The sequence below is a fragment of the Phragmites australis genome, chromosome 3 (assembly GCF_958298935.1).
Source record: "Phragmites australis chromosome 3, lpPhrAust1.1, whole genome shotgun sequence".
Taxonomy (NCBI): domain Eukaryota; kingdom Viridiplantae; phylum Streptophyta; class Magnoliopsida; order Poales; family Poaceae; genus Phragmites; species Phragmites australis.
Window position 1 is genome coordinate 4,813,437 of NC_084923.1, and position 11,599 is coordinate 4,825,035.

At 48.1% G+C, this 11,599-nt stretch overlaps 1 protein-coding gene across 1 annotated transcript; it reads left to right on the plus strand.

Moving 5' to 3' along the window:
* The first annotated feature begins 1,999 nt into the window (after window positions 1-1,999).
* LOC133910913 (transcription factor ILI3-like) lies at window positions 2,000-3,068 on the plus strand. The gene is made up of 2 exons (XM_062353150.1): window positions 2,000-2,420; window positions 2,606-3,068. The coding sequence occupies exons 1-2, from the start codon at window positions 2,316-2,318 to the stop codon at window positions 2,756-2,758; spliced, it is 258 nt and encodes an 85-aa protein (XP_062209134.1). The 5' UTR covers window positions 2,000-2,315; the 3' UTR covers window positions 2,759-3,068.
* Window positions 3,069-11,599: the final 8,531 nt, after the last annotated feature.

Here is an 11,599-nt window from a genome sequence, read left to right on the forward strand (position 1 = left end):
CACAAGTAGCACATCAAATGACATGTCATTGAGTCGCTGAACGCATAGGCACTACACTACAACCATCGGCCATAGCATCTTGAAGGTACACAGGATCTAACGCTTCAAGCATTGCAGGCGTCCTCGAATTGATGAACAACGAAGCAAAACAATAAGTCTCCCACCCAATCTCTATCAAGTGGAGCCAACCAGACCTCCCTCAAGCACCACCGGCGAAGACATCGACGCTAAAGCCTCCACACAGCGCACTTAGATAAAACAAAGTCCTCCTAGCAACTTTGGTGGAGCACGCGCCTAAACCGACGCATACGCCGAAAAGGTACTAGAGGAAACACAGCACGGAACTCCAGTCATCACACCGCAGCACAACCACATACACATACGCAAAACACAAAATCTACATCTCCCCTCGAGGACAACACCTTAGTTGGCACTAGCACTGGAGAGAACGCGCAAAATCAAAAGCTGTTACCCTGGCAAGGATTCACCACCGGTGACACCTCCCGGAACCAAACCTTTCACTAACCTACAAACTGGAACTACAAGCAAAAACTACTAAATTATAGCCTAAACAACCACTAAACTACTCTAATACTAACCTAAAACACCACGGGTCGGGCCATCCTCCAGCTCTGACGGCGGGACACCGTCGGAGGCGAGAGGGACGGCCGAAACACCTCCTGAGTTGCTTCTCGAGTCACCTAGTCGCCTTCGCTCTGGAACACTTGAGAAAGGTCACTCTCTCTCACATATTCACATGCAATGATGCAACATGCACAATTACACGCCGCTAACCAAGGACACTAGCTTTCTTTACTCCTCATACCCAACAACTTTCTTTACTCCTCATACAGTCTCCCAAGACGATGTAAGTCGAGTACTCCTGCTGCTGCCCGTGCCATTGGCTTCCGCATAGGATAGACCCATGGACATGCTGCTGCTTGCACGTGCAAAATGGGCCAAGCGTGCCATACAAGGTCGGGTCGTTCCTGTGCCATGCCGGTACATTATGCCGCGACCTCGGTCTAGGAATGACCCGGCTTATCATGCCGTGCCGATCCGATCCGTTTCCATCATGTTGTGTCGTGCTCAGATCGAATCAAAATTCTCGTGCCTCATATCGGCCCATTTAACACCACTCACCTGACCAGTGCTACATGGGTGTGGCTCTCCAAAGTCAACATTTGCCATTAAAAGACTACACCGTTCCATATTAAAATTTATAATCACATTTCTTTTTTTTCTTTTTAAATGTACAATAACATTTCTGGGTAAACCCCACATACGAAGCCCCTACGAAGCACGAACAGCGGTCTCCACGTGACCTCGCCGACCCACTCGACCCAACGTCACAGGGCCATCGCCCACACAAACCTCTGCTACTCTGCTCCCTTTCCTTCTTACGACACCTTGAGATTATTCTGGTGTTCTAATACGGTTTTCACGAGCATAATATCGTCTCATCTAGGCTTTATCTCACCCATCCTCTTCCATATAGCACGCCAAGTAGGCTCTAATGCCAAGGCCGTGATCGGAGCTGGGACCAAGCAGGCGAGAGCGCGCGCCGGCAGAACCAACAGGAGAAGCATGGGTCGGCAACAGTTCCGGTCACCTCGAATCGAGGGGTCACAAGCAGCTCCGGCCACCTCCTTTCGGTGGGCCGCAGGAAGCTCGGCTAGCTGTCGCTTGCCGGTGCGGCCACCGCCACATATACGTCAGATTCACACAGGTTATGGGCAGCTCTTGTCCTTTTGCCTGGTGTGTCAAATTGACTCAGAGTAAGTCCAGATGCAATTCAGCTACCGTACATGTAGAGAGTTGCCAGGCCCAGGAGCAAGGGCATAACTAGACTGGGCTTCAACTAGGTGATTAAGAGAGAGACGGTGGCTTTGCGGCCAGAGGTCACGTGCGAATTGCCTTCGTAATCGTTTCCTAACAAAAAGTTTCATACGTAGAGTTTTCGCTTCTTGGTACTATATATATGGGCTAAAAAGACGATATGTTTAAGCATACATATTTGTAGTTTGGATACTTCACTAAGATTGTGTTTGGAGAACAAATGCTCTCTCTCTCTCTCGCACACAGTAACATCTCCCCTGAGTTCACCAACTAGGTTTAAGACATTAAACCCCTCCTTTTCAGGTCCCTTTCACCTTTTCCTCTCCTCCTTCCATTCGTGTTTCCATTTGCACACTTGCTAGTTCTTGAGTCGAGCTCGCGGACGTACTACATACACAAGCTGCGAGAAAGGGTGAGGCGGAGACGACGAAGAAGCCAAGTGCTGCCTCCGAGTAGTTAGAGAGCCGTCCCCGGAGATGTCGGGCCGCCGTGGCAGGATCAGCGACGACGAGATCAACGAGCTCATCTCCAAGCTCCAGGCCCTCCTCCCGGAGTCCTCCCGCCGACGGAACGCGAGCCGGGTACGTACAAAGTTCACTTCTGAGCGCACATCACACAGCGACTCCAAGTCAATATTCCGTACGCGCGCGCGCTCTGTCGCTGACAGCCCGGCTGCGAATGCACAGACGTACGTATGTGCAGCCCCCATTTCGTCGGTGCAGCAAAGTCTGACGAGGATTCGGTCTCTTTTGCCGTGCTTATGCAGTCGTCGGCGTCGAAGCTTCTGAAGGAGACGTGCAGCTACATCAAGAGCCTGCACCGGGAGGTGGACGACCTCTCCGACCGGCTGTCGGGGCTCATGTCGACCATGGACAGCGACAGCCCCCAGGCCGAGATCATCAGGAGCCTCCTCCGGTGACCCCTCTCTGCTAGCTGCAGCTAGCAGATGAAGAGAAGACGAAGGAGCTTGCTGCCTTCCTACGACCCTATGTTTCTCTTCGTCCTTCTTTTTCGTCTTGGTGTGTATTTATTCCGTGTTTAATTAATCAAATGGCCCTCGTTTAGGAGAGAAGGGCTTCCGGTATGCGTCTATTTCTCATGTACCAGGGGTTAGTAGAGATAAATATGAACTTGTATCGGCCAAGGTACCAGTAGTGTCCACTAGCATTTGTAGACTGTAGCTGTTCTCAGCTTCAGATGCATCCTCAGTCAGAGTGTTGTTGTTTGTAGATTGCTTGCTCTTGCCTCTGTCTTTTCGAATGGACGACAACCACATTTGAGAGAGGTATTTTGTCTCCAATGTATGATGTATCTCCTGTACTTTTTAATCTCACTGTAAACCGATGAATTAATTAGAATTACGCACGGCAATGGTGAAAACTGATACTGCAGCAAACTGAAGGCTCGAGCAATGTGCAATATAAAACGAAGGCCCCTCGTGCGCGCGCGCGTACGTGCGCACATAACGTGGAAATGGCTCGAGCGTTTCGATGAAGCAGAGAGAGCGGGAAGGAGAAACGAAGCATTAGTTAACTGCAACGTGGTTCAAGAGTTCAGAAAAGGAGCGACACTCTATGCTTTTCAAATGGAGGTTAAGCTGGGCAGGGATGAACGATAGGGAGGGCCCTAAAACCTAGAGGGTCAAACTTTTTGGCTTTGGCCTGGCATGCCATGCATGGGACTTCTCAAAACTGATCCACTGGAGTACTGTCTAGAGTCTAGGGATTATTTGGTTTCTTCCACCAATGAGCCAACCTAATATTTAGTTGCCGTTAAATTGGAGCAATCTTGAACTAGTGTTGGGTTCATGACTAAACTAAAAATTATGATAGTGTCAAATCTGAATGCATGACATATAGGATCCACATGACATTATTTTTTCTTTCAAACTATAGCCAATATGGATCTTGTTTTGTAGATTAAATCGTAAGGAATAAAATAGTTCAATCGAATTACAAATCGGATACACGGTTTAGAAAATATAATAGTATGAAAGGTGATAATTCAAAAAGAACTATTTAATGCAGCCAATAGACTTCTGTCACGTCATTTTGGTATGTGCAACAGCCAAATCAAATTTTGGTGGACGTTTTGGCCACCGCAAATCAGTCAGAATACTTTGTTTACTGTAGCTGGACAGATTAAATTTTACTGGGGCTGATCGAAACTTGGCTTAGAAGCGAAGGCCAACTAACTTTTTTGGCATGACCAATTTTAGCTTGGCAGCTTTAGAAATAAACCCAACTGCCCCTCCACGGGTAGTATCTTGGATAGTCTCTGGCTCTCTGAAGACATAAGGACCCACCAAGTGTCAATTGCCGCAAGATCTCTCCAGAGTCCAGACATGGTGGCGTCGCATCGGATCGCCGCTCCCTACGAGTTAGTTGAAATCGCAATCCAGAGACAATATGCTTGGGGTTTCATATTTGGAGACAAGATGCTCTGACGAGGCGATGAAATTAGACTACGGCTTTCTCGGCTAAATTTCAGTCGAGCTAGACTCGATTAGACATCTGAAGGCGCCAAATTGTTGAGTGGCTCTTAGGTCAAGCCGTCTTGTTTTAACGACACGAGGTCCCGTCATACAAAAGTGACATGCTTTTCATCCTTGTAAACAAAATTATGAAAAGTGCATTTCATTAGTCGCGTTCCATTTTTGTCCTGCTTGCTCACGTTTTGGCTGTGTGGTTTTTCACATATTTGTACTGTATCAACACCTGCTCAAATCACAACAACTGTGCAGGAGCATCCGGGCCTTCGTTCTCAACATCAAGTTGGATCTCAAGGGCTGTACACTACAGATAATGCATCCAAAACCTTCCATCCACCAGGACAGATTATCCTAATGCATCAGTAGCGATTACTCCCGCGCTTCAAGACATTGGCGCATATAAAACCGCACGCTTGGAAATGGCTCACTCGCAGTTCCAAGAGCTGTGCAGGAGAACGTGCACAGGCTGGCCGTTTCTGCACCAAGACTCCAAGATTTCTAGCTTGAGAGGAGGGAGAGGCTCAGTCTGCATCGAAACGATGCACACAAAATAAAAGTGCGGTGTTTGTTTATGAGTTCCGAAACCCTGGATGGAAGGGATTCAGTCCAGGGTCATGCAGCATGGAAAGCAGATCTGAAAATCCGCCCAGGGTGTCTGCAGGAGGAAACAGGGTTGGAAATGGTTTGGGAGCGATTTGAGGAGGGAGCAAACTTTCTGTCTGCGATGTGAAGGGCGCTCGGCGGGTAGGCGGCCAGGCCGGTGCCCACATAATGAGGAGCAGTGTCCTGGAACGCCCTAGAAATGTGCTTCACTTGTCTTGTCAGGTCAACCGACGAGCTCCAAGCAACTATACTAAGACTATCGATGCGCAAATAGTGCAAAGGATTCGTCCCTCAAGTCCTCAACGTTTCCGGCGGCTAAACTTTCTAGGCAGCGCGCAGCGGTGCAGGGGGCCGGCGGTGGTATGGTACGTGCTCGGTGCGGCCCAGCCGTCGCTGTCAGTGCAGCAAGAACCTGCCGTTGGATCGGACACCAAGATCCGAGTGGCGAATCCCAGCTTCTGTAGGGACTGGCCGGCCGGGCAGGCACGCGTTGCTGATAAGATGGCCCTCGCCTCATCTCCAACAATCACACGCGCCTCCTGCGTTGCACTGGACCACTACAGCGACTGGACTCTCGGGCAGCACCACCGCAGACCGCGCGTAAGAAGAACCACCAGCTTCCATGGGCTCACCGCGGCAACAGATCGCAAAAACGAAATGGCGCCACGAACTTTTCACGGTGCCCTACTGTGGCGTTCGGTCCTCCTCGATGTGCCCCGGCAGCGCGAGACACCGAAGGACGACGCCCTGTTTCTGGAACGATCGGAAGCGCGAGCTGCTAGTCGGCAAGAACGAGCGATACCGCGGCGCAGTGGCGGAAACTAAGCGCGGGCGCCACCCGCGCGCGTCGTTATGTAACTATGTAAGGGGCCTGACGCCTGCGCGCATTGCGCGGTGAGCATGTGTGTCCAATCGCTGCCGGATCTAGTCCCCCGCGCCGGCGACGCGACTGGCCCGCTGCCGCGCCCGGCCGGCGCTCGACATGGCCCTAGGCAAGGGGGCGGCCTGAACTCCGCGCGGGCCGGGCGCAGACCCCACAATCACTTGGTGCAACGCGGTGGAACAGCACACCATATTCATTGGGCCGGAGTGTGTGTACCAAAGTAGCCCAGTTCTAATGCATGACCGGCCGGCGACAAGCGCCCGCCGCCCGCCGTGACGGGACCGTGATTAACTAGCGAACGAGCGTCGACGCCCGACCCGGCATGTTCATGTAGAGGGAAGGGATTTATTCTCGTATGAATTTCTTTCGGAGAGTCTATAGACTATAATAGAAGCCTAACGTGCCTGTTGCTAGTGGAGTCGAAGGTTTTGTGAATTTCTTCAGTAAAGCTTTGTAAATCTTTTCAGTAAGATGTGTGTATAGGTTTTAAGTATAGAGATGTATGTAGTTGTGAGCACGTGTTGATGTGATGTGAGTTGAAATAATACAACTTGTACCCAGTGTTAAGGCTGAAAAAATGGTAAGTAGCCTTGGCAAGCAACAGCCGAGAGACTTTTTTATTTTTATATTTCAAAAATAAAAAAATTACAAAAGTAGACGTACATTTGAAAAAAAACTACAAAAATAGGTTATTATCACCCGAACGGGCGACACCTTTTAAAAAATAAAGATGTTGCTCTTTCAATGGGCGACAGGTGGCGACGGAGAGGCTGGGTGTTGGGGAGGCTGCGCGAGGAGATACAAGGTCGGGCGTGTGACAGAGAGAATTGGGCTGGCCTAATGGGTGAGTTGGGATGGCCTTGGGCTAATATTTTGGACGGCCTGTGGGCACCCGCGGGTGAAACTAAAAATTCAAACCTGATCCGACCCATTTTCGGTACTCGACCCGTCAAACATGTAGGCGAAAATCTAGACCCGAACTTGGACCCGTCGGGTGCATAACTTGTGAGTACTCGGATCCACGGGTCCAATTGCCATCCCTAGGTAGAGAGGTCTTTGCCAGACAACAATAGGAACAAGATCCGGACTCGACGGAGCTTGAGGCGATGGGGAAGTCCAGGACACCAAGAGTTCCTGAAAGGGATATACATCTTCGTTGAAGACCACATGATGGCTGATGATGACTCGATGGGTAGAAGGATCATAACAGTGGTACCCTTCGGTGTTTGGTGGATAACCTAGAAAAACGCACGCGACCGAACATGGAGCAAGCTTGTGTGGTGTGGTGGCAGATGTGTTCGGATAACAGCGGTAGCCAAACACGTGAAGTTCATTGTATGAGGGAGGACTACCAAAGAGGAGTTAATGTGGAGTGGTGAATTGTCGTCGACGATAGGGGCAATAATTGATTAGCAATGTGGCGGTGGACAGGGCTTCAGGCCATAACAGTAGGGTAACGGAGGCATGGTAGAGAAGGGAGCGCATACTATCATTGATAGTCTGAATGATGCATTCTATGCCTCCATTTTGCTAGGATGAATAAGGGCAAGTTAGGCATTCTGCGCGTCCATTTTGCTGGCACGATAGGCATTGTTGTAGAACTCCTTTCCATTGTCAGTTTGGAAGCTATGGATTGAGTGATCAAACTGAGTGTGCACAAAAATATGGAACGATATAATTGTAGGAACAACATCACCCTTGCGATGCAAAGGAAAGGTCCAATCATAGTGAGTACAATCATCAAGTACGACCAAATAGTAGAGAAGGCTGGAGTTGCAAGCCACTGGAAATGTCCATACATCACTTTGTACAAGATCAAAGGCCGCAACGGCAATATTATCGGACAAGGAATACGGCTGATGAACATGTTTGCTAATGTGGCAAGCATGACAAGAATGAATAGACGATTTATTACAAGTAAAAGGAAAGGTGCTTATAATGCGTGAAAGAGAAGGGCGACGTGATTATGCCAAAGATTAATAGAAACTACATGGAAGCTATGATCGAGTTGAGGAATCATTGCTGGATTGAAGGGGTAAAGGTCACCGGTGCTGTCACAGCGGAGTAGAGTCGCCTTGTTGCGAAGATCTTTAATAGAGAAACCATTGGCATCAAATTTGATGGAAACATTGTTATCTTTGGCAAAGGAATGAACAGAAATGAGATTCTTGACGAGTCCTGGGGAGACAAGGACATGGCGAAGATACAAAGGAACAAGAGTATTGTTGAATGAAAAGGTGCTAGTAAGAGTGACGGGGAGATGTGAACCATTGCCAACAATAATTCGAGAGGAGGTAAGAGGTGCAGAAGAAGAGAGTATACCAGCATCCAAAGTCATATGAGAAGTTGCGCCGGTGTCAAAGAACCAGTCACCACCTTGGTAAGGAGCAGTGATGGACATGTCGTGCAACACGGAGTGGAGAGACAGATTGTAGACAGAGGCACTGGACATAGCATGTGACGGAGGAGTTGTCGTAGGGAAGTGTGCAACAGTTATGGCCGATGGCGGCATCAGGCTCGGGCGTGGCCTGAGAAGGCCGGAGCCAGGCGCACTCCAAGGCGGTACATACCATGTCTGGACAACACCCGTCCATGGCTACAGGCCTATTGAAAGTGCATCTAGGCCCCCGTTGTGGTTTTGATGATCGATGATAAGTGATTAAGGGACTGATGCGTTCAATTGAGTATATGAACAGGTGAAAGTCCAAATGATGTAAGGGCAATGACATTGGCGACCCTCAGAAAAGAAGAAAGAAAACGACAAGTGACTATTCTTTGGGATACACTCTTTCATCTTTAGTTGAGTGTAGGAAAAGGGATGCAATATGGCATTGCTCAGACATGTCTCGATGCTCAAAGTGTCCATATCTTGTGCTTAGATGAGAGACACAAGTCACAACATGAACACCGATTTGAAAAAGACTAAAATTTACTTAATCGGAAGTTCCGATGAGGTTGGATTGTCTGATATTCTACATCTTGGGGTTCTCGGGTTCCTATTTTTTCCTTTTATTTTGTTTTAATCGAAAGTTCCAATATAGGTTGGACTATCCATTTCTTTCAAACATAGGGTTCTCGGGTTCCTGGTTTTTCAATTTAATCGGAAGTTCTGATATTTTGGTCAGAAGTTCTGATTTGGGTCAGACTATCCGATTTTCCCAAACACAGGGTTCTCGGGTTGGATTTATTTTATTAATCGAAAGTTCCGATTATTTGTGTCGGAAGTTCCGATATGTGAAATCTTCCAGTTCTGGTTTAGATAAAGTTGGTCGATGTTGTTATTTTTTGAACACTGAAAGTTCCAATCGGGGGTATCAAAAGTTCCGATGTGATCTGAGTTTGACCATAATGGCAAGTTTTTGGGGATTCTCTATATATACCCCATCAGTTGTTTTTAGAAGGGTTGTTGTTGTTGATACTACTCTTGAGAAAAACATTCCTAGAGCCAAAACTTCACATCATCTCCCTAGCTTTTGATACATCTTGTGGAAGGGATTTGAGTTAGAGATCAAGTGCAAGTGAACTAGGGTCGACCTTTGAGCACTTGAGTTCGTCTCCAAACTTTGCTTCATACGCATTTATTACTCTTAGAGATTGAGGTCTCCTAGACAGCTAGGAGTTGATCACGAGCCACCAATTCATTTATGGTGCGTCATGAGAAGTTTGTGAAGGCTGGATTTCACCTCCGAAATGGAAGGAATACCAAGTGGAGCTGAGGAGTACTTTGTGCACCCTCGAGAGAAAAATAGTTAAAAGAGACTCAGCTCAAGTTCGATCGAGTCCCTCAATGGAGACATAGGATCCCCTCAAGAATTTGAACTTCGGAAAACAATTCGATGCATCTCCCCTCTTTGGTTATTTCTTATATTTTTATGTGATTTTGAACAATTCGTTTATTATCTTGAGTTATACTTTGTGTTTGCTAGTTCTATATTAAATTGAGTAGCATTATACCCTGCTTCAACTAGCAATTTGTAGTTTAACTCATCTTTGCTTGAAGATCTAACTAGAGTTTAAATTCAGTTGATTTGGAAGTTCCGATAGTTCAACCGGAACTTTCGGTTATAGTCGAAATATCCGATCATATATCGGAATATCCGACCAGCTTCCGCATTTCTATTTTTATTATTTGAAAAAGCGTCTATTCATCTCCCTCTAGGCCGCTATCTCGACCCTTCACCCGACATCCATGATGGAGGCTGCGGCGGAGGAGAACGACTTTGCTCGCTGCCAGAGGATGTGGACGAGTGAATAGGCTTGGTGGGCTTCTTCTTCTTCTTGCTGCAATCAAAGGAGGTTGATGGCGCGGACAAGGTGGAAGAGGATGACATGGACCCGTTCTAACTACTGGCATATAGAGCCGAGGCGGTAGCCATTTTGGTAGTGTGAGCGAGCCGGTTCTCTTCTTGCAGAAGGTAAGAGCACACCTGAAGGAAAGACATTGGAGGGTCTTTGAGGTTGATGTTGCTGATGGCGTTGCTGAAGTTGTTGTTTAGTATGGGAAGGGTGTTGATGACGAGCGCCTAATCAGTGACTAGAGAGCCGACGTCACGAAGCGTGTTGGCCATCATTTTGAGATGAGTGCAGTACTGCATGATGGTTATGGAGCCTTGGAATAGGCTGTGAAATTCTTGTTGTGTGTAGACAATGCGTTGGAGGCGAATGCCCGAGGAAGAGGTTGCCGATTGTCGTCCATACACAATAGGCGTTGACTGCCAGCTTGAGAATGATGACGAGAATGTTAGATGACACCATGGAGTAGAGCCAAGAAACGATGCAAAAATCGTTTTGGATCCACTCGGCGTCTGCAAATTTGGTGGCGGCATCGACAGATTCATCGACGTGATCAAGAAGATCAAACCGGCGGAAAGTAATATCAAAGAATGTGCTCCATGCAGAATAGTTGGACTCCACGAGATCGAGCTGCACGTGCACATGATTTTTGATGTTGATGAGTTGAATTGTGGCGGCTGGAAGAGTGATTCGATCAGTAGCGACAAAGGGATTGGAGGAGGAGCTGGACACCATTGGCATTGGAAGCAGCGGAAGGGTAGAATCGAGTAGTAACTGATACCATGAAAGAGATGTGTTTGAAAATCGACAACTAAACCATTTTATTGATGGTGTATAAATAGAGTACAAAGTTTACAAACGGTCAAGCCTAAAGTCTAGGATCTAGCTGAAGAATAGCTATTGTGGTTTGTCTATGCTGTCGTGGTCAGTCAAGAAGACAACTACGTGGAGAGAAGCTAGGCTTGAGCCGTTGCTTCAACACACTCCATGCATATGTACAGAGCAATACCTGGTCACGAACTCACAATTGCAGATCCCGGTGTCTGTTTGGTGAAGCAAAATCCAAAGCCTGCACCCTACGGTAAGGTAGACACGCCTCTGACGACGCGTGCAAACGCTTCAGGAAAGGTGTAATTCGCGAGAGTGTGTGTGGAAGAGAAAGGCGTACTGAGGTCTAAGGCTACACGTAAAAGGTTTTCGAGAAGATCCTGAGCCGTATCGAGACCGTAACAATTTTTTAAAGAACATCCCAAGCCATGCTCCTCGAGGAGATCCACCGCGCCAATATCCTGCACCACCAACCGGGTTCTCCGTGACGTGGACCCACATGTCAGTGACGGGTTCCACGCCGTTCCACGTCGCTATGACAAAGATCCCACGAGATGCACGCGTCCCTATCGGAATCCTGACCTCTGCCACGTCACTGCCACTGCGGCGGCCCCTCCACGCACTAATCCTCCCACCCTCCCGTGCCAATCCCACTCCCAGTC

Bases quoted from the DNA above. Each gene is read 5' to 3' on its own strand.
- LOC133910913 (XM_062353150.1), top strand. From the start codon at position 2,316: ATGTCGGGCCGCCGTGGCAGGATCAGCGACGACGAGATCAACGAGCTC. The intron at 2,421-2,605 runs GTACGTACAAAG...GTGCTTATGCAG, and splicing joins GCCGACGGAACGCGAGCCGG to TCGTCGGCGTCGAAGCTTCT.